Source organism: Anneissia japonica, unplaced genomic scaffold (assembly GCF_011630105.1).
Source record: "Anneissia japonica isolate Jap-2015-1 unplaced genomic scaffold, ASM1163010v1 scaffold987_len1640505_cov201, whole genome shotgun sequence".
Lineage (NCBI taxonomy): Eukaryota > Metazoa > Echinodermata > Crinoidea > Comatulida > Comatulidae > Anneissia > Anneissia japonica.
In genome coordinates this window covers 90,059-112,962 of record NW_022714175.1, presented here as the reverse complement: position 1 = coordinate 112,962, position 22,904 = coordinate 90,059, and the positions used below count along the sequence as shown (strand labels likewise).

The window sequence follows — 22,904 nt, the reverse complement described above, 5'->3', positions numbered from 1 at the left end:
ACAAGTTTGACGTTATACGTTAACAAATAATACCATTAGGTTAACGTCGTGCGGTGAAAACTCCCTTTAAGGCCTCTGATATACGTAGGCGTGGACAACCTTGACCGTAACTTCTTCTAACCTAGAGAGGGCGCTTTAGATACAAACAAAAACAAAAATACAGTAATTCTCACTGCATGTGACCCCCCTCTTTATACAGAGCTCGCGTCAACTATCTTTTATCCCTGCTAATACGCTCCCTGAACTCGCTTTGGAAAGCAGCATCAGCGCGAGCAAATGTGTTAATTTCTGTGAGTATGATACTGAAATCATAGTAATGTCCTTAGTCTCAGTGTCAGTGATGTAGAAAATGGCTTAGGCCTAGGCCTGTATCCGTACTATTGATTGAATATCCACGGTTAGACTAGGCCTAGGCCGTTGTCTCGGGACTAGGCTACTACCGTAACTACTCTACTTTTAGGCTAGCTAGGGCTAGCTTTTGGGGGAAGGCTTCTAACTACCTAGTCTAAGGCCAGGCCGAAAGCCTAGCATAGCTAGAGCGGTCTATCTAGGCCCCTTCAATATTGTTTTATTATTATATTATACAGTATATTGTCATATTGAACAAAACAAAATATATTCTTTTCTCTTTTATAGATTGTTATTATCCAAGAATGTTCAAACTTCGGAAAGTTTCAAGTCATATAAACTACCAGCCAGCAGCAGTAAGATTAAAAGCCTGTTTCAATTCATTCTAACATATAGTTATTTTAATGTCATTTTCATTATTTTAATCTGATGATTGAACTTGTTAATTTAAAAAAAGAAATACTAGTAGAAGTTTAATTTATAGAAGTCAGTTGTATTTGATTTGATGAATAATACATTTTTGTATTTCTTAATATTAATTTTATAATTTATATTTATTAAGGTGCTTGATGGAGCTCTCAAAAGTAATGACATATGTAAATTGTTTAGCACACCTGGGCACCTTTTCATGCAGAGGGGCAGTCAACTACAGGTGTTTGATGCTTTCCCAGCAGACTTAAAGGTATGAATCAGAAATTGTTATTGAAATACAGGTGTACCAGGTTGTGAATAGCCATTTCAGAGAGATCTGGGTTTAAATAAACTTTCTGTTACATTTTTTTTATTGTATGTTGTTGCACATGGTGATATCCATATCCTGGTAGCTTCAGTGAAACAATTAATGTTACACAGTATTAAATATATGCAAACATTCTGAAATTGCAGTACAGTACATTGGGATTGAGGTTTTTGCTTGTTCAGTGGGTGGAGTACAGTATGTTGATTTCTGGGATACATGACTCCTGGGAGATTTGGGACTGCTGCAGTAGTAAACAGAATTCTAAAACTACTGCACCAAAAATCCACTGATTATTTGCAACTAGAATATAAGTATGGTAACTCCAAAGAATGAGAAATGTGAGGCCATAATTGATTCAATTGAATTGATTATGGCCTCATGGTTGTCGTTCCTATTGCTACCCTCCTTGTATTTTAGCTAGAGAGCTGATACGCTAGTTACGATAGCACACTGTCTTTTGAATGAGATGTTTAAGTTGTTGGTCCTGTGTACATTATGGCCCATGTGCACATTAAAGAATGCAGTACACTCTTCGGAAAAGAGTAGTGATTGTCTCCTGGTGTACTGCCCTATCACTACCAGAAGGACCCCACTGGAAATAAGTCTTCAAACCTTTGTGGGTTATCCTTGGTGTTTACACCGAATCAATCCAATCCAATCCAGCTTAACTGGATTGTTCATCTTCTCTATATGTATTGCTAAAACAATTAATAAAATGATGGATATTGTATTTATTCAGGTTTATATATAATTTCTTTCTAGTCATCAACACTATGCAAGCCATTTACATTCTTTTTGTCTGGGACATCCCCTGTGATCCATATCCATGTTCTGCAAACAAATTGGAATATCGCTTTTATGGTAAGTAGGATATTGATATGCTTACTACTGTACTACACTACTGTAAGGTAAATTCTTGCCTAGCCATAATAATCCTTGCAAGGCTCATATGGGTTGGAGCTTATTCCCAGTTTCAAATAGCGTCAAAATAGGCACAGCAAGTCATTGAAACCCTGACCTTGAAGTTGGGATATCAAACCATTTCCACTCCATGCTACACTACTGTACAGCAAGTATTTTGTTTGGATGCCATAGAGATGTGGTTGCACTGGTTATTTACACATACGTTATGTAATTAAATTGCGTACTATCTGAACATTTTTAGTGGGAAGAAGCAACTTGGTTGCTCAAGCTTTTATCGGAGAGGGTGCATGCTTTCCCCTTGCGCTTTCCTGTTGATACACCAGTGAAAAGTCAACGTTGCTGTGGTAGATACTAAGAAATGACTACTCTGTTGCTTTTCTTAAATCAGGTACATGAGGATGGTGATGTAGAAATCTGGAAGCACATCCAAGGCAGTCACTCCTGGAGTAAGGTTCATCAGGTGTGCATCTGCAATACCAAAGACGCATTGGTCACCAAGGTGCTCATACTGGAGGAACATAAGAAAATTCTTTGGTTGGAAAAGAATCCAGGCGGGGAGGACGACTGCTGCTATACTGTAAATGCGAGATCATTTAGTAATGGTGAGAACAAATAGTAGTACTGTAATGGCCTTATGACACTTAATTATTTCTTTTTATTTACATATCTGATGGACAATATTAAATTACCATCAAGATTTTCATTGCCAGCTAAATGCCGTTTCCGAATGCAATATGGCTGATATATTTGATCAGTGACGGATAGAGGGGCCCTGGAATTAACAGATGGAGGGTCTATACCACCTGAGTCCTACCATGGTTGGGGCTCAGACATAAATTTGAATATAATTTTCTTTTTTCTCTGAATTTCCCCATCCCCACCTCCCCCTTGATTCCACCCCTGGTGATAGTAGTATGTTTGTCTTATGGAGTGATACTTTTTTGAATAATGAAAATTTTGAAATAACATAAGGCTTCCTAAAGAGTTTTCAGAAGTTGTTGTAAATTACTTTTATTAATAACTTTGTTAAAGTTTGTATTTTTTATTGCTATTCTCTGCATATGTTTTTAGTGTCGGTCTGTTTTATCTCAATTTTACCATTTTATTTTTTATGTTTTTATTTCTTCATAACATTTTGGAGGTTTTGTTGTATAATAATTGAAAATTAAAATTCTGTCTGTTCTAAAGTATTGATTATTATATTTTTTACTACAAATCCTTAACTTAATATTTTAACAGGGGATACTTACCGACAGTTAGCCTTTCGTATGTTAATGTATTTGAATGTGTTCATATAGTTCTAATAGCCTTTAGTTATACAATGTCAACACATGTAAATCTTTTCACACAACCTTATCCTTTTTTTTCAGACGGAGATAGTATAACAAACATTGGCCCTGTGGATGTACTCCTCTCTAATTGTCCAGATGTAGACTTCTTTGAAATACATAATAGGGTGTATATATGGCCCAGGTACTACTGTAATTAAAATTTAAGCATAGTTGTGATATTAAACAGAGAAGGCACAATCTGAATAATACTACTGTACAGCTGTAATCACCAAGTTATAGTAGTTGCGATAGCTTTAGCAAAAATTATTGTATGATTGTATGGAAAATTAATACTAGAATAGACTTAAGCTGTGTTCCTATTAGACTTCAGTTGGTGAGACTAACAATGTAGGATTACCTATCTGACAACGTTATCATACTGAATGATCAGTACATTCCCAAATACCTAGCGAAAGAAAATCTTGCAAGTGATTGAGGTGGGAATCGAACCAACAACTAGCCCGGTGTCTCAACCACTATACCACCGAGATTGTGATTAATGTTGAATCCGATTTTCAAGTAGCAGCAGGCACTGCAATGCTATTTGTTGCATCAAGAGATTTATGAATACTAACTAGTGGTAGATGGTCACTTTGACCAAAAGAATTTAATCGTTATAAATAATGTATAGAATTCCGTTACATTATTTTATTCTTATTTTACAGTCACACATGTCCTCCTGGTTTGTATTTTGTTTGGTACATAAATAAATTGAGAGACAACTGTTTGAAGACACTCATCTTGGGAAGGAAATTTGAAGAAAATATACAAGAAACCAGTGCAGATTTTAAATTACTAGCAAGAAACCTAATTCATGTCTGGTCCCAGGTGCATATTTATTTTGCAAAAAGTATATTATTAACATAATTATTATCCAGCACAGAGTTATAATTATTATGCAATATGCAACATGATTTGATTGAATACCCGTATAATAACCTGACTTAATTGGAAAATCACTGGCAGTATACCAACTAGGCCTCATAGCTCAATTATTAGCACCCTAACAGCATTTACCAAATATATATTTCCTTAAATAGTTATTTTTATCATATCTGTAGTTTAGTTAGCTTTCGTACCTATAATCGGTAGCCCCATTTGTTCATTTGTATTGTAAAAAAATTGAGTGAAATAAATGAATTTAATCAGGTTGTAGGGGCTTGTGTCCAAATCCTAATGAAAATACATCTCTTCAAATTTTTTAATTTTTACAATCAAAAAATGTTTGCAATCTTTCACTGTAGGTCGAGGGTTGTTTGATTACTGCGAAGATAGTAAATGAAGTTAACAAGGAACTCTTAGTTGTACACAGTGATGGAGAGGTGGATATTCTATGTGAAGACAACAGTAAGTATTCATTAGCATAAAAAACACTTCCACAATTATGTGGGTGTGATCTGCGGCCTGCAAAAATAAATTAAAAATCCTGTGTGTGCGGCCCACCTAGCATCTTTGGCTAGAAAGCCTCTTGTTGAAACCCCTTCAAGTGTAAAAAGTAATATTAAAACCACACATGAAGCAGTATAAAATCTATGAAGGTTTTTGCAAGCACGTTGGAAATGTCAAATTTTCATCATAAGTTTGCTTGCAGCCCTCGGTGTTATATAAAAATTCAGTTTTGGCCCTCCAACCCATTATTATGTCCACTCCTGTTATAAAATATTTAATAAGACACTTTGTGGTTTTAATCTCATTCAGAAATTTCAAGAAGAATATCACTCAAAGGTTACCAGCACTGTGAGAAGGAAAGCTTACATGTATTTAGAAGTAGACTGTTTGCTGTAGAACAGACAAGAATAAGGTAAATTAAAACAAATATGTTGTACAGCCCCATTGTGGGGAGGGGGTGGGTGTAGACACTTAGCTATTATCTCCCCTGTAAGTTGTAAGAGTAAATCATGTTGGACGAATGATGGAATGAGTCATCATCAGCTAAAGAAAAAAAATGAACAGTCTTTCGAGAGAAGCCTAGGAAATATATTGCCAATGTCTACATAAGATCCTGTCCTACATAGAACTAAAAAGTCAACAATCTGTTACTTGTACAGTGAGTGAATTGCCAACACAGAAAGTGTGGATGAGTTATGAGTTAAAAGTAGCCACAAATATCCTATGTCAAGCAAACTGTAGTCACTTGCTCCTGCTGGGAGCCTATTTTTTCAGATGTTACCACATGAAATTGTTTAAATTTACTTTTGCATTTAAGAATATTTTGCATGAAATCCGGAAACATTACACAAGAAATAGACCTGCACTCTCTAAGTGATACCGAGATCCATACATGGAGTGGGTTTGGCCCAGTACCAAGTGTTGGAGTTTGGAGCAGTAAAGGATTGTGGGAATTACAGGTAAATTAAAGGGTCATAATTTTTTTGTTTCCTATGCATAGCAACATAGGAAGCATTGTAATGGACTTCAATTGTGTGCTTCAAAAGTTATAAATTACAAGATAGTTTTCGTGTGATTACAGATGACAGAAGTGGACAAACTACAAGACCGCCAACAATTAGAAGAGTTTGGTCAAGATAGACTAGCCAGTAACGCTGTACTGAAACAACTGTTATTCACAGAAAAGTCGGGCGATATGAAGACAACATCCACTACAGAGCTACTGAAACCAGAAATGTTTCAGAATCCAGCCATTTTACTAGCATTACTACAACAGGTGAAGACAATCAAATATTTTTTATATATTTCAAATCATATAAACAGATATATTCATACACAGTAGTAACATCTACTAATGACAAACCTGAATACAAACTCTTTATGTAACAAATGAACATTTTGGTTATGGCATCATTATGAACAGTGTAATCTAAACACCAAAACATGCATTTAATGTCCACACTATCAAATTGTATGTGATGTGCCTATATTTGGATGTAGTATGACATTTCATGCCCATATATGGGAACATCACATACATTTGTCATATAAAATTTGAGTGTAGACACAGATTTAGATACCTGTTAAACTATAAACAATCATCATTTTGAAAACATCTATAATTTATATAAGAGATATACTTGTTTTACTAACTTGTCTTAAATTATTTGTAATTTTTGTAATTATATATATCTTGTGTTGCAATGAACCAAGTAAGAGATGAGCAAGTCTGCTTAAGTTATTAAATTTTTTGTTTTTCTCTCTCAAGACTAAAGAGGGCAGCAAACCCAATTCAGTTGTGGATGAGCAGGAGAGGTTGTGCTCACTGTTTTCTGGCAATAAACTTGACTGCGATCTGAGTGAGAGTATGGACTCTTTACTTAGTCAGTTCAAGCATCTCAATACACAGTACTCACAGCTTATGTCATTTCAACCAGAGGTTAGTGAACTCTAACATAACTGAATATGGGAATATATAAAGCAGAAACTATAGTGTTCCTATACATCACATTAAAAGCTTTTGATAGTAACTGAATATATCTTCCTCTCATTTAAGTACATATAAAGTATTCATTAATAATATTTCTGTATTATGTTGCAAATTTGCATAATAGGATCTCAAAAAAGATCCTAAGGGCACTCTTTATTATTCTTCCTCACCCACTCATATTTTTTATTAGTCAATAAAATTTTATTTTTATCTTGTACTTACACACATAAGATGCCTTTGGCAGCACCATTTTGCTAAATAGAAAAACAAAATTATTTTTTTACTCTGATAATTTATAGAAAAATAAAGATTGCTAAAAGAACGTATAAAAAATCTGTGGCTAGTTCTTTCTATGGCACCTTTATGTTAATGAGAAAATACTGATGATGCATTTAGTCATATTTACAATTCCAGTCCTATTACATGGTGATAACTCAGGAATTTAATACTTTCACTTATACAATTATTACTACAACGATTGTATATTATATTTACTTACTACTAATATTTAATTTTCAGTGGTGGATTCAAAGGTGGGGTGGGGGGAAGCCAAAAAGTATTTAAAAAGTGGAGAAAAAAAAGAAAAGTATATTCAAATTTAAGTTTGAAACAGCTATGTCCAGCCATCTAGAGGTGCCATAATCATACTTTTTCTAGCCACAGCCCCAACCATGGTGGGACTGAGGTGGGTGGATTTCTGCCTTTGGAAGTCCCTCCTTGGGCTCCCTTCTATTTCCAATTCCTGGATACGCCACCGAATTCATTCATAATTTTATTTTTAATTTTATTTTTTTAATTTGTATTATTTTTTTAATTTTATTATTTTTTTATTTTTTATTTATTTAAAACAAATTTTTTTTTTACAGAATGCAGTATCTCCCTCATCTTTCCTTTATGACGAAGTACTATTCCTCATTCAGGATTCTACCGTGCATTCAATTGGTCAGTCAACTATTATTCATGGTTATAAGCTTTGTTTATGACTACAATGATTTTATTTAGTTTCAGCCATCCTCACATAAGTTGACTAACTTTGATGTGAACACATTCTTGTTGTACTTGTACTATATATTTCTAATTAATTGAGTAAAGTGACTTAAGTTGTAAATTGATTATTTTAGATTATAGGTACTCTCAGATGGAAGTCTTAGCACAGCATTTTCCTTGTAAAGTACTTGACATATTGCTGCGATATCTCCATATAGGAAGGTTTGCAAATGGTCAAGAATAAGCATTCGAATTTCAGGGGAGATTGATTGTCATAATCAAGGAAAATATATAAAATTGAGTTCTTAAAACGAATCTGTCCTTGCAAGCTTATGTTTAAAAACTACAGATTCAAATATTAAGTGTGTGCCTTACAATTTATGTCATTTTTGTTTTAGCTCCAGCTATGGCGGCAAGCACTTTCCCACCTACCAACTTCTCACAGATCAAGGAGGGTCTCTGATGCTGCCAGGGCTACAGCTGATCTTATTCTTTTGAGGTAATTTTTATTTAATTTATTTAATAGGATTTATATAGCGCATATGTCTAGAAAAAACCGCTCAAGGTGCTTTTCCCCTTGTCATTAGATACAGAACATGCAACGTCCTCCACTCTCTGAGGAGTATTCCTAGTCATACATGTAATCATCAGTACTAATTTCAATCCAAATCATTCACCTCCTACCCGGCACCCATTTATACTCCTGGGTGAAGAGAGGCAAATGCAAATAAAAAGCCAATATTTTGCTATACGTTTAATTGAATTTTACTTGTTTTTATACTGCTTACTTTTTTGTTAGTGAAAATAGCAATTGTGAGGTAGAAGCTTTGAAAGTTTTGATTGACAGATGTCTGTGGGAGGATGCACTTCATCTGTTGCACAACAACAGTGGCACAGAACATCACAAGGAGTTGTTTGTCATTCTTGTCAACAGTATAACAAAGGTGCGTGATCAAAACGTTGTATCTTCTACGAACCAGTGATAGTGCCAATATAATGAAGTGAATTATTAGTGAACTTGGCAAATGATTATAATACAGTGGCGGTTTCAAGGGGGGAGGGGGGCCGGCCTAGGTCCCCCCAAATATAATTGAGAAAAAAGGAAAATTTTAATTAAATTTAAGTCTGAGAGTCCCATTTCTGGCTATCTAGAGGCACCTTAAACATAAATTTTCTAGAGGTGGTCTTGACCGTCTAGCTCTGAGAGTCCCCCTGGGGCCCCCTCTATTTTAAATTCCTGGATCCGCCACTGTAATATATGCTATTTATTATTTGTTCTATTCAAAATTTTTGCATGTTAAGAGACATACTTATAATAAACTGAAAACTGAGCTACTGTAGTTACTTGAATATACTCTTAAATTTCTGCCAGCAAATTAAAGGATTTTAATATTTAAACATCTGTAAAGCTGGACACTAGGCGACAGGACGCTGCAAGTTGATTTTTGGTGGCAGTCTTAACTGATCGTCTTTAAAAACAACTTGTTGCGCACACATTGGGGCGTTCCTAAAGAAATCATGTTGACCCACGACCATTGGGTGCAGTGCTTGGCTTAAGTAATTGAAAACTGTTTTCATTTTACAATGTGTTTTCAGCTTTGCTAATCATGCTTGTGTGTATAAAATACTTGCCTTAAGGGATCTATTAATTTATAATTACTTTCTACGACCTTGATTTTTTAGGACAAGCAAGCCTTCAAGGAACACTATGCCTCCCTTTGGGATTGCATTCCTGACAGTTTCAGGTATGAAATCAAAATTATTATTCATTAGGAACATTAAGTATATATACAGCTAATGAAATGGGACGAAAATAGTTTGGAGAAATGATTTAAGCCTTGACCAGACTGTCGAATTGTATTTTGACAAAAACATGCGACATGCCTACATATGGTCATGATGACATCACATCATGACCATATATAGGCACATCATGGCTATATATGGGCATACAACAGTTTTTTGTCAAAGAAATTTGATATTGTGTACAGAGATTTAGGCATGAAAATTATTCTAATTTCACTCATTGTGCATTTTATGACTGAATGCTATTACAATACATATAATATATTCTTTAGAAGACGCTTTGTAAATCCCACTACTATAGTTCATTTATTACCATTGATATTATTATCCTTATTATTATAGTAATAATGAATTCATTTTTGTATCTAGAATAACAGATGTCGTAAGGATTTTCAGTCTTCATACCAAACGCTTCCACCACACCCAAAGCAATGAGGTCTTCACACAGACTCCAGATGATCTGCCTGTGTCTTGTATTAAAGGGCAAGTCTTGAAGATGTTCCTCAACGAATCAGTACCAGACTGATTGACTTCATCAGGCAACACTTGTGCTAGAATGAATTTAACTTGTGAATCAATGGGGGGTTTTTGATAAGTGTGAGTAGGGTATTACAATTCATAGCTGCCAAGTCAAGAGCTGTTGCTGGCTTCACACCCACCTCAGCACAACCATGGTTGAGACTGAGGCAAGGACATTTTAATTTTTGCACCTTTAGGTGTCTGGAAATACTCAGAGACTTCAAAAACATTTCTAAATTTAGAACACACAAAACAAAGAGCTACAAAAATGTATAATAGTATTGTGTATAATAGGCCTAGGCCAAAACCAGGCAGTAATTGCAACATGGTATCCTCTGTATTTTTTTTTTATGCGACTTATTGGAAACAGTGTGTGATTTCACAAGTTATTGATTGAGGAAAGCTATCTGACAGGAGAGAGTGACTGTTTTTCTAAAGCCTCTAAGTCATGGAGTCATCCCCAATGGTGCCACCACATAGGAAAACAGGAGCTGATGCAAAAAGGCTCTAATGAATTGGATCATTGTTCCGCAACCTCCAAACCCTGAATTTTAAATATTATAATTTACCAAAAATAAAATATTGATTAAAAAAAAAACTCCTATACATTTTTAATGAAGTTTTGTGATTATTTATAATATTTTTGTGATTATTTAGGCATGCTTAATCATTGATTAATTTATTTATATTAATTATATTATTATATTAATATAAGATATTTTAACTATTATAATGATGTATATACTGTAAATTATATTTCAAAATGCAATAATGTTTGGTGCTATGAGTTGTAATTAAAAATCAATGAAGTTATAAAATGGACACTGAATCAGTGGCGGATCAAGGAATTTGAAATAGAGGGGCTAAGGGAGGAACCTTTACAGATAAAGTGTCTAAACCACCTGAGTTCCACCATGGTTGGGGCTGAGGTGAAAATGTTACGGCTATGACTCCTACATAGCCAGGAATAGAAAATTTGAATATAATTTTCTTTTGTTCTCCATTTTAAAAAAATGCTGAATAATTTAGGGGTGGGGGCTGAGCCAACTGTGCCCCTTGAATTCGCCTATGTGAATATTAGAAAGTGTCAAAACAAAACTGAAAGATACTTTAAGCCAAAACAGTAAAATAAAAAAATTCACACTGAGTATTGGTTTACTTGAAGAAACTTTCTCTACAAAAACAGCAATATACTCAACTTTGGAAATCTATTGTTAAATGTTTGTTTTTGCAGTTACATTATTTTGTTGTCAAATGTTGATTAAATTAAATCACATGAAATAAAAATATATTTTTCATGGTATATATGTACGACTGAAAAAGAAGATTGTTTTGACTACGAGTTGGAACAAAGACAACATAGTTAGTACTGTACATACTTTTAGGCTTTGTGGCAGATGTAAATCACATTGTAAATGGCTTCTAATGATACGCTGCCATGACAACCAGCGACTTTATGAGTACTGAGGTATATTAAGGGACCTCAGTCCATTAATGGAGGGAGGTCCCTTAATGCTGTTGGACCAATACTACCAATGTTTGTTGAGAGAGATTTTCATATAGCTTGAGCTACACTAAATAATGATGTCTTTTGTGACACTTGTGATTTAGCTTGACAACTGTGTGGTACCTGTCTCTTATACACATCTAGATGTGTATAAGAGACAGCATCATGGCTATATATGGGCATACAACAGTTTTTTGTCAAAGAAATTTGATAGTGTGGACAGAGCTTTAAAGACTTGATATCTTTTCAGATATCTGACAGAATGTGCTATGGTTTATGAATCAGCATTTTAATGCATTTTGTGCTGAAAAATACACTTGTAACCACTTGATCTAGCCTGATATTTTGTTTTCATAAAGTATATTAGGGATTGCAGTCCAACTGGATGTATGGTGATTAATAGAAGCCAATCAAATAACAGATTTTAGGATTTAAGTGTCACAAGTATATTAAACTTAAATATTAAGTCTTCATTAACCTAGAAAACTCATTTTAGAAGTGAGTGTTGTGACTGCATTGATGCAAATTTTTGATTGATTTTGCAACTATACTGATTGATTTTGCAACTATACTGGGCTATCATAATAAATAATAATAATAATATTTATTGACATTACACTTTTACATCAGTGGCAGCACACAAGAAAGTGGCGCAGTCAAACTTAAACTAATGAACAAATAGTAAAAACAACAACTTAAAGCAGGACAGACATGCTTATTTATTTATTTTTTATTTGATTTCCTTTTTATGTTGTTTCGACTTTTATTGCCTTTAAGGCATGCCCAGCACAAGATCCTTATCTTCTCGGGATCATGCCTTCTTCCATAGCTTGTTTTCATTTTTATCTTAAATCATATTGCATTGTATATTTTGTGTTTGTTCAATGTAAGTAAATAGAAGTCTTTTGAAATTGAAAAATTTGAAATTGAAATTATAGGCCTAGTTTTGTTGAATGAAAATGATGAATTTTTAAATTTCTATTTATTTTTAATTTATTCTCCATCGGATATTAACACTGGCTCAGTAATTTGACAATTTTCCCAAGATTCTCTCAGAATTCAGTCACTTGCAAGACTAAAACCGACTATATTAACCAATATATTCATAAGCATTTTGATTGTTGTGGGGAAATTATGATATAGACAAAAAAGGCCATAATGTTTTATTGGATCCCACGTCACAAGGACTTTCTTGTGCCACCATTGGTGACGTTTCACATTGTTGGACCAGGAACAGCTTATGCTGTACATACAGTAACCCCTTCTCATTGGGCAGAATTAGTCTAAAACTCCGGTGTACCACGCACAGTGACTCCGCATTGACGCCTTATAGATGGGTTTGTAGACCGAAGACCAGTGATGTGTTGACTTCATCTTCAAGCGCGAGTACCCAACAGCATTGATTATTGAAGGCATCCATGCTCTACTGATCACAATGTCAGCTCCCATGCATAACATGCATGTTTTATTGAGTAGTATGGGTAAGAGTCTATAAGTGTCGCTGTGTTTTACGGTCAGTGTTTTATTGATTCCAAAGAATTAATTCTTATATTGTATTTGGCTGCTGGCCGGCAAGTGGAGCAGTAAATATTATTGATATCTGTGTTATGAAATTTGAATTTTCCTGTATGTCCTCGACACTATTCACCCACCATGCACTTCCGGGCTAAATAAACTGCTTTAATGGCGATGTATGAATTGTACAATTTTCCCTGCCGAAAATTCATCTTGCTATAAAATAATTCATAATGGATTGGAAATGAATAGCACATGTCAATATGTGCACTGTAAAACAATGGATCCCCGACTATCACAATCTCTAGACAATCTTCTAGACTTTCGTGGGCTATCCTTGGTGTCTACACCGAATAAATCCAATCCAATCTAAGACCAACAGAAGACATCTTTTAACGTTCTCCTGATGATGGTCGGTCAGAGCAATCTCACTAAAACGTCAAGACAATCAACCAGTGGTTTTACCAGGGTTTTACCTAAACAAAACCATATTCCTACACATGGTAATTTTGTTATTGATACTCGCCATGCAAACCTTCAGGAAATATATTGTATTCTTATTTTTAATCAATTCCTACAGTAGCACTAGAGGCGTAATCAGGGAGCAATCCCGATTGCGTCGGGGGACATCTACGCAATGCAACGATTGCAGCGGTGCTATAGCAACTGTGTAGCGGTTCTATGGAAGCAAGCTTAATTTAAGAAATAAAAATCAAAGTATGAAAACAAATTACATATATTCTTTAAATTTATTGAAGCCAACTTGCATGAAAATTTGATATAAATAAAAGCTGGAAAATCAATTTATTATACATAAGTTTGCAATTTATCTATTTACAGTAATCATTTTTATTAAATAGTCATTTTCCAATTAACATAAAATCAGTTCAGAGTAGATTCAATTCTTAACACAGTTTTTTTTTAAAATCTAATATTGTACAGTCTGGCAACTATACAAATAATGCACCATTTGTCCATATTATTTTGGCACACATTGTATCAAACATTTTAAAGTAACTAAATTACTGTACAAATTCAGCAGTTATGATTATTTCTTTAAATTAATTTACTGTATAATAATTTTAGATATCAAAAACAATTAGGTCCAATGATAAGATAACCATGTTTAAAATATACTCTAAATAAGGACAGACAAGTCATTATGATTGAAATCATCATTCCTAATGATCATCTATTATTAAGATCAGAATATTGAATCGTAACTGTTTGCATGTCCTTATTTGGAGTATGGTTTTAGAAATCAGTTTTGTGTGTAAATACTGCACAGTGATACTGACAAGTCTACTGTTGATACCATAGAAACTATCTGTCATTATTTTATTAATTATCATAGATAATTTAGCTTTAATGCACAGTATACTAAACTTACAAATATTTTTATTTTTTTTATTTTTTTTTACTCTAATTTTCCAAACTGTGACCAGTACAATATACAGCTAATTTACATACTCTCACATACAACTGATCAAGATGAAGCTATTTACTCTCTGTAAGAGATGAACAGATTTAAATACTAAATATTGAATAATAATACTGAAGGCAAGGCTACTAAAATATTTATTAAAACCACGGCAGAAGGATGTCAAGGACCTAAAATTTTAAATAGCAATAAGAATATTGATATAAAAACTACTGAAAATACCGAAAAAATGCAAAAATTCCTACATTCACCTTCGCAAATCTCAGAAAATAAATACTACTGTACAAAGTTCCTGTTTTACTATCAGTTGGTGTGAATATCCTCCTGATCCATGGGTCAGATTTTTCTCATCTTCTTTAAGTTATCTTTCTTGTTAGATCTAAACAATGGAAAACATAAATATATATACTTGCATTAAGAAAGGGTGACTGTAGACAAGAAAACAGTGATAATATTTTTGAAGATTTTTTATTGTGAGTCATACATTGCAATCAATTGAACCCCAATTGTTCAACAAATGCACCAATAGCCAATACATTTATCTTCACAATGCACCTTTGCAAAACTACGCTGCTGTTAATTCCACTGTGTTCCTGTATTCTAAGCCTAGTTTAAGCTGCTACAAAATCAATAATTTAGGCCTACTACTGTATGTGCTGGAGACACATGACAACATTGAATACAGTTTATCCGATAAGTATGAGGAAACTGGTAGTTTCCGTAATGCGTCATACTGTATATTTCAAGAACATTTTTTTTTACACAAAGAATGAGGTCTCAAATAAGTTGGAGACTTCTGTTTAAAAATGCTTGACATGTACATGGAATTTAAATCCAAAACAAGCTTGTTTTGTAGTACTATGCTCCTTTTTTCTCCTTCGTTTCTTTTCTCTCTCTTTTTTTTTTCTAAAGGGAGCCTTAGCCACCGTTTTGAATGGACTTTCCCGTTTTTATAAAAAAACCTCACTTCCAATACTGAAGTTTTTGGTGCCCAGACAATTTTTTTTTCTTTTTTAACACAGCCATGCTTTTTGGTTGCAACTGGAATTACACCATAATCTGTTGTGTTGGAGGAGAATAAATAGAAAAAAAAAAATTACTCCCCAAATAAATAGTTTATGCATGCTTATAATATTTCTTAAAAATTAGGTTAAAATATAAAAAGAATTAGAAAGAGTATACAGTACAGTATATTAAACAAGCAGAATTCTGCCAGGTGTTAAATTTTAACCTGCTGTGATGCTTCATCTCCTACCATCAGATTGCTGCTAAAGAATAAATTCTAACTGACAGTTATTTACTGAAGTTCTGATGTCATTTTCTAGAGTAGATACTTTGCTATTTTCCATAGTACAGCAGCAAGAATGTTGGCAAGCATAGTAGGTTTGAGGCAGTGGCATACCCAGGAGTCATGAAATAGGGGTGGGCTGATGGGGGCGCGATGGTGAAGTACTTGATGATTAAGTGAGGGGGCGTTAACTCGCAAAATATGGTGACATAAGGTAATTTTTATCTGATTGAGCTTGATTTTTTGGCTTCAAATATTTAAAATGAGGGGTGAATGAATGGGTAGGGCGCATTTTTTTTTAGGGGTGGGGTGTGCAATTGTGTTTTGGAATGTCTATTGCAAACTGTGGTGGGTTTTTTTGTACTGCATGAAAATGCTTTCAAAATGCTTAATGATGGAAGAAATTGTGTTCAATGTTCAGATTTTAAACAAGTTCTCATAATCTCGAAAGCTCCGATGAGGGCAGTATATTGGCCCTACAGCCACCCATACAAAAAATATCTACTAATCAATCAAATAATCAATCAGCCGTGTGTTTCTAGAGCTCCTCACTGGAGCTAAAAATGAGTAACAAGAAATAGCATTTTATTTATGAATAAAGTCAAATGCAATTTTTCTCCTATTAATCGAATTTTATATAAATTTAATAGGACACACTATTTGACCTCTTACCAATTGATGCCCTGAAGGCCATTTCCTGTTTACATCATATGTGCAATCTTTCATTCCTACAGTACGTTTACCTGATTTGTTGTGATTGTGACAAGTACATTGATTCGTAGAGCAAAAAAAAAGTAGGCCTGAAAAATACAATTTTTGCTAAGCAGGGCTGAAAACTAACATGTAACCATGGTGGCCATTACAAAACATGCTTTTTCTGGAAAGACACCAAGAAACATGGGAACAACTAAAGTGCCCAAGGAAAAATCGTTAAAATTATTTATTGCAGTAATAAATTTTAATATCTAATAAATAAATATATAAATAAAGTAACAATCCCCTTTCACAGTGACATATACTGCACGGTGTATACTGTAGAAGACAAAGAAATACATACCAAAAAATACCTGTAGAGCTGTTATACATCAACTGCCGGTGTGTCGGGTAAATATGGATTATCCATATCTGTGTAACCTCCTTTGTCACTAAGCGTTTCGTGTGCTCCATCAAACATGCGCTGGAAAAATCCTATACATTCTCCTCGCCGTAAATATAAGATTATCATTGCAAGCAAGCCTACTATACCAAACACTATACTCAAGGCAATGTAGGAAGTTGAGATTTTCTCCTCAGTGTCTTCGCATTTTCCCTTCAGATCCTCTTTGGGGTTCAAGTCTACCAACTTGCGTCCAAAGATCTTCTTAAGCGAGTCATTGCTGCACAAATATTCTTCTTTGTTGACAATGCTAACAAAATTGCTTTCATTTAACCATGTAACAAAGTCATATAAGTGACAGTTACACACAAATGGGTTTCCAGTGAAATCCACTGTGAGATTTATGAAATTTTCGAGATCATCGATAATGTCTTGGCTTATCGTTTGCAGCTTGTTTCTGCTCAGGTCAACAAAAACTAAGTTTGGTAAATGTGTCACATTTAACGTCCCCCCAAAAAACAAGATTAGAGATGTGTTGCGCAAAGATATCGTGGTGATGCTCGTCTTACTCTCTTTACCGTATAAACTAAAGTTAAACGTTGTGACATCTAGCCCACCACTAAGGTCATTATCATCGAGAATTATAGATTCAAGCAAAGAAGTATGCGAGTGCCTGAGAGCCGTACCGATGCGACTAGCATATGCGCCGCTAAAAAATGCGTTTTTCATACTCAAAATCTTTAATCTATTCAAGCTACTGATGAGTTTTCTTCCACTTAAAACAAGTTTGTTATTGTCTAATATAAGCTGTTCTACCACTTTAAAATCTTTATGGTTGAAAGCACTTGGATCTATGTACATCAATTCATTCCCAGTCAAATTTAACACCTTCAATTTTGGCATTTCCTTATTTAAAAAATTTGCTGTTAGATTTGTGATATTACTGTCTGTTATATGCAGTTCAGCAGTATTGTCTGGTATCAATTTTGGTAGTCCATATTCACCAGTGCACACTATCTTTAACAAATCACCGTCTAAATCAGTACATGTACACCAACTGTCATGGTGAGAGGATTTACAGTTCAGTGCAACGGAACAAGGGATAGTTAACAGGAGAAGTAAACACAGCATCGTGAAGTCTTCAGCAATACTTCCTTGCGATAGACTGCTGCAAATAAAACTGTATTAAGTTATTAAATATATAACAAAAATAAAATCAATTATAATAAATTATAAGAAATACCCACGAATCAACATTAAAGTTGGACTAGTACTGATATTCATGTTTCCCAGTAGCGGATTTAAATATTTAAAATATCCGGGAAAATAAAAAGGTTTAATATTAATCAAATTTAGGTCTGAGATTTCCATTTCCAGTTATCTAGCTGCGCCATGACTTTCTAACCACACCCTTGGTGGGGCTGAGCCACAACCTTGGTGGGGCTGAGCCACAACCTTGGTGGGGCTTAGGTCGTCTAGGCTCTCCATCTGTAAAAGTCCCTCCCTAGGCCCCCTGTACAGTATTTTGAATGACTGGATCCACCACTGTTTCCTAACACCACCCGCTACCTCACAAAACAGGCCCGTGTCCAGGGGGAGTTTTTATGGTTCGGGAGAATCCCCTTTTTTAGCAAATCCCCCTCTTTTCTGGCGAAACCCAATCTTTAAATTTCCCAAATAAGTCCTCCAACTCAACTAATGCACTGCAGACCCACCCAGACATTTTCTAACATACAGTATCTGTTTGTATAGAGCATTATTTAGACCCATAAAGCACAAAAATCCTCTTGCTTTGGGGGTTTTGCCGACCCCACCGGGGCTTCGACTGTGGACCTCACGCCCAGAAAACCCCCTCACGCCCAGAAAACCCCCTCTTGGAAGAACATGGCTACGGGCCTGCAAAACAGCCACATTAGGAAAGGAAAAAAATTAAAATCACTTCTACAATGCAATGGCCTAGCCAGACAGACAATTTCTCTACATTCTGAGCTGCACTTACCATATTCAAGGTTCTGTATACTATACTACAGTATTTCTATAATATAATACGTAATCATAAAAACAATTGTTTCCGAGACAATACACTATAAAAGTACAAAATTTACAAATTTATTCAATAATTTTGGATGTCAATAGTATACAGTTAAGTACAGGCAATAATGGTATTCTGAAAAAATACCAATGTTGCATTAAACTGAATCCTGTGTAAAGTTCAGGGACAGTAATTTGGAATAATAACCTACAGTACTGTAATTGTTACAGAATTATGGATTCACTTCATCAGAAAGATAAGTATTAACCAAATGATCAAATTCAGCCTAACTAAATACACTTCTTAAAGCCTGCACAACTCCCATTGTCTGGGAGTAAATGATGCATGGATGTCTCATAGTTATTCCTAAAAGTTGAAAATCGATAAGAATTATAGGAGTTATCAACACAATAGATAATTTCATGGCCTACAGGGTATTTGAATATCATTAGTAAATTGTGTTAGAGTGCAATGTTATGTTTGTACTTTTTCTTTTCGCATGTTGACGGCTTCCTTGTCAATCAGCATCCATTGCACAATCATATACTGTATTTAAAGAAAATTAATAAAAATGAATTTTTTTCTCTACGTTCATGCTGAAGTGCGCAGCTCATTGTGGACCAAATTCACAAGCCCCATGTACATTGCCAAGGTCACTATCCAATGCAGGGAAACTTAAAAAAAATAGTAACAACTTAATGGCCTCCAGGTCAGTGTACTGGGGCGGATGAAGGGGGTACAGAGGGTGTGGTCGCACCCCCCTAAATTCTATTAAGAAAAATAACTGTTGTATTAAATTGTTGATATATGAATTAAAGATTTTTAAGGTATGAGAGTGCAATTTCCTGGCACCCAGAGGCTGAGCTGATGTGCACTCTTCACAGACCCATGGGTGCAGATCACTGGGAAAGTGGAACACGTTCCCCCCCCCCCCACATATTTTTAAGGGAAAGGGTTGGTCCCCTCACTTTTCGGGAATCAAGTAGATATGCCTAAAAATTGTTGAAATAAACAGCATAAACGACTCAGGTTTTAACAAAAGAGCGCGGCAGGCCTACAGCCAGAGTACATCTTATTTTATAGCAAGATACCGGTATACTCCGCCCACAAGCATCTGAATTACATTTCATAGATGATTCAAGTGCCCGTGCCTTTACTATAATTTGAGACTTTCTAGAGGTGCTGAGCGACACCCGACCACGCCTGTCTCTTATACACATCTTATATATATATATATATATATATGTTTTTTCCTGAATGTTTATCTACTTATGTTACACTTAAAGTGTAGTAAATAATTACAAACTAAATTAAAATATATGAAATTCTCATCGCACACTTGCCACTGGCAATTAGTTTCATAACAAGAGCCAACCAAAAATTCATTGAATAAAGAAGTAAGACTAGGGTATACTAAGCTGCTCTCAAATGGAAATTTATAGCAAACAAGCTCTCAACGTCAAAATGAAGCCATAATTGCATACTGTATTTAGATACTGGAAAGAAAGGTCTGAGCAGTCAATTAATGTTACTTTTGTTAATTATAATTGTGTCCAAGTGGAAGAAAAATGCACCGATGATTCATCTGCTTTTCTGTTCTTGTGCATCTTTAACAGACGATACATTCTGGCCACATAATTCGATTTTTAAAGAATAATATATTTTAAAGAACATAATATATAATATCATAAATTTCATTTGACATTTTAGTGTTAAGCTTCCTTCTCTTTTGACTGTGAAATCATCTGTACGGTACACAATTTAAATCCCAAACACTGCTTTATCTTTCTGTTTAACTCCATTAATTCCTTTGTCTTTGTATCAAATGATTTATTGTAGTGTTTTTGAAATTAAATAAATTCGTATATTGAGTTACTGATTGATCTGCCTATTCAAATAACGTTATCGCCAATCCCTAATACTGTGGGAAGACGCTAGGTAGCAAAGCAAGGTCATGTTAACTATTTACAGTAACTTGTCTTTTCATATTCATTACATTTAAGTGTAATAGCGCTCCGAGAGATTATTTTTTCACATTCGCAGATTCCTCTTCATTAACATTTATAATTTATTCCTTTTTCACATTCACAAAGACGATAAACTGTAACATACCAAAAAATATAGTTTATACATCAACAGTGGGTGTTTCGGGTAAGTATGAATTATCCATATCTGTGTAACCTCCTTTGTCACTATGTGCTACATCAAACATGCCCTGGAAAAATCTGAAACATTCTCCCCGCCGTAAATATAAGATGATTACTGCTAGCAAGCCTACTACGCCAAGCATAACACTCAAGGCGATGTAGGAAGTGGAGTCTTTATTCACCACAATGTCTATGCATTTATCCTTCAGATCCTCTTTGGGGTTCAAGTCTACCAAATTCCGCCCCCTGATCTTCTTAAGCGAGTCATTACTACACACATATTCTTCTTTGTTGACAATGCTAACAGAATTGCTTTCATTTAACCATGTAACAAAGTCATATAATTCACAGTTACACACAAATGGGTTTCCAGTGAAATCCACTGTGAGATTTATGAAATTTTCGAGATCATCGATAATGTCTTGGCGGATCGTTTGCAGCTTGTTCTTGCTCAGGTCAACAAAAACCAAATTTGGCAAATGTGTTTTATTTAACGTTCCCCCAAAAAACAAGATTAGAGATGTATTGCGCAGAGATATCGTGGTGATGTGACTCTTACTCTCTTTACCGTATAAACTGAAGTTAAACGTTGTGACATCTAGCCCCCCACTAAGGTCATTATCATCAAGAATTATAGATTCAAGTAATAAAGTATGCGAGTGCATGAGAGCCGTACCGATGAGACTAGCATATGTGCCATTAAAAAATGCGTTTTTCATACTCAAAATCTTTAATCTATTCAAGCTACTGATGAGTTTTCTTCCACTTAGAACAAGTTTGTTATTGTCTAATATAAGCTGTTCTAGCACTTTAAAATCATTGTGGTTGAAAGCACTTGGGTCTATGTACATCAGTTCATTCCCAGTCAAATTTAACACCTTCAATTGTGGCATTTCCTTTTTTAAAAAATTTGCTGTAAGATATGTGATATTACTGTCTGTTATATGCAGTTCAGCAGTATTGTCTGGTATCAATTTTGGTAGTCCATATTCACCAGTGCACACTATCTTTAACAAATCACCATCTAAATCAGTACATTTACACCAACTGTCATGGTGAGAGGATTTACAGTTTAGTGCAAGGGAACAAGGGATAGTTAACAGGAGAAGTAAACGCATCATCGTGAAGTCTTCAGCAGTGCTTCCTTACGGTAGATTGCTGCAAATATAATTGTATTAATTTATAAATAATAACAATAAATAAAAATAATACATAGGAATCAACATTAAAGTAGGCCTACTGGTATTAATGTTTCTTAACATCACCTTCTCCCTCACAACACCCCCAGTAGGACAGGAAAACATGAAATTCATTTCCACAATGCAACAGATAATTTCTCTAAATTCTGATCTGCATTTACCATATATTTAAAGTTCTGTATAAGAAATAATATTTCCATAATTGAGTGGAGTAGAATATCTTAGTGGTTCTTGCTTTCCAATCCCAGGGTCCTGTGTTCAATTCCTGTCAGTGTTGCAGGACTTTTTCTCACTCCTTAAAACTCATATTGAGATTTAGTTTGTGTAAAGCATCATGTGTTTATGTTTGCCTTGTGAAAGGGATTGTCACCTTCAAGTAGGACAGTGATATATTCACTATTGACAATCCTTGGTGCATGTGTTGTATGCCTAAATAAATTAAAATAAAAAAATTAGGCCAAAAACAATTATTGTGTTGGCCACAGCCGACCAATTTTTTTTTTCTCGAAATTAAGAGTCTGCATTTTATTTATTTATTTATTTTTTTTTTTTTCAACGAACAATATTTTTTTATTAGCAAATAAGGCTGAAATAGCCTTGTCGAGACTAGGGGGCTAAGGCTAGCCTATTTTGCTGGATGGTACAC

At 34.6% G+C, this 22,904-nt stretch overlaps 3 protein-coding genes and 1 long non-coding RNA gene across 5 annotated transcripts; 2 read left to right on the top strand and 2 right to left on the bottom strand.

The window, feature by feature from the left end:
• The first annotated feature begins 152 nt into the window (after positions 1-152).
• Positions 153-7,952, top strand: LOC117108923. The gene is made up of 14 exons (XM_033251105.1): positions 153-290; positions 637-704; positions 911-1,030; positions 1,850-1,948; positions 2,400-2,613; positions 3,382-3,484; positions 4,008-4,170; positions 4,587-4,689; positions 5,041-5,143; positions 5,549-5,690; positions 5,813-6,007; positions 6,500-6,670; positions 7,588-7,663; positions 7,843-7,952. The coding sequence occupies exons 2-14, from the start codon at positions 654-656 to the stop codon at positions 7,950-7,952; spliced, it is 1,650 nt and encodes a 549-aa protein (XP_033106996.1). The 5' UTR covers positions 153-290; positions 637-653.
• Positions 7,953-8,076: 124 nt separating this feature from the next.
• Positions 8,077-11,336, top strand: LOC117108959. The gene is made up of 4 exons (XR_004445442.1): positions 8,077-8,207; positions 8,508-8,652; positions 9,392-9,453; positions 9,884-11,336. It is a non-coding gene; the product is annotated as an uncharacterized LOC117108959 (long non-coding RNA).
• A 2,643-nt stretch (positions 11,337-13,979) lies between these two features.
• Positions 13,980-22,241, bottom strand: LOC117108940 (trophoblast glycoprotein-like). Of its 2 annotated transcripts, none has more exons than XM_033251126.1 (3): positions 21,025-22,241; positions 16,842-18,048; positions 13,980-14,875 (listed from the first exon to the last, which is right to left on the bottom strand). In XM_033251126.1, the coding sequence occupies exon 1, from the start codon at positions 22,178-22,180 to the stop codon at positions 21,038-21,040; it is 1,143 nt and encodes a 380-aa protein (XP_033107017.1). In that variant the 5' UTR covers positions 22,181-22,241; the 3' UTR covers positions 13,980-14,875; positions 16,842-18,048; positions 21,025-21,037. The 2 variants fall into 2 exon arrangements, with proteins under 2 accessions (XP_033107017.1, XP_033107018.1); XM_033251127.1 differs by having other exon boundaries at positions 16,842-18,045.
• Positions 16,863-18,011, bottom strand: LOC117108922 (trophoblast glycoprotein-like). Its single transcript, XM_033251104.1, has one exon. It carries the CDS (start codon positions 18,009-18,011, stop codon positions 16,863-16,865), a length of 1,149 nt encoding a protein of 382 aa, XP_033106995.1.
• Positions 22,242-22,904: the final 663 nt, after the last annotated feature.

Excerpts from the sequence above, each read along its gene's own strand:
- LOC117108923 (XM_033251105.1), top strand. The coding sequence starts at position 654 with ATGTTCAAACTTCGGAAAGTTTCAAGTCATATAAACTACCAGCCAGCA. Across the intron at positions 5,144-5,548 it reads GTAGAACAGACAAGAATAAG|AATATTTTGCATGAAATCCG; the intron begins GTAAATTAAAAC and ends TTTGCATTTAAG. Across the intron at positions 6,008-6,499 it reads TACTAGCATTACTACAACAG|ACTAAAGAGGGCAGCAAACC; the intron begins GTGAAGACAATC and ends TTCTCTCTCAAG.
- LOC117108922 (XM_033251104.1), bottom strand. The coding sequence starts at position 18,011 with ATGCTGTGTTTACTTCTCCTGTTAACTATCCCTTGTTCCGTTGCACTG.
- LOC117108940 (XM_033251126.1), bottom strand. The coding sequence starts at position 22,180 with ATGATGCGTTTACTTCTCCTGTTAACTATCCCTTGTTCCCTTGCACTA.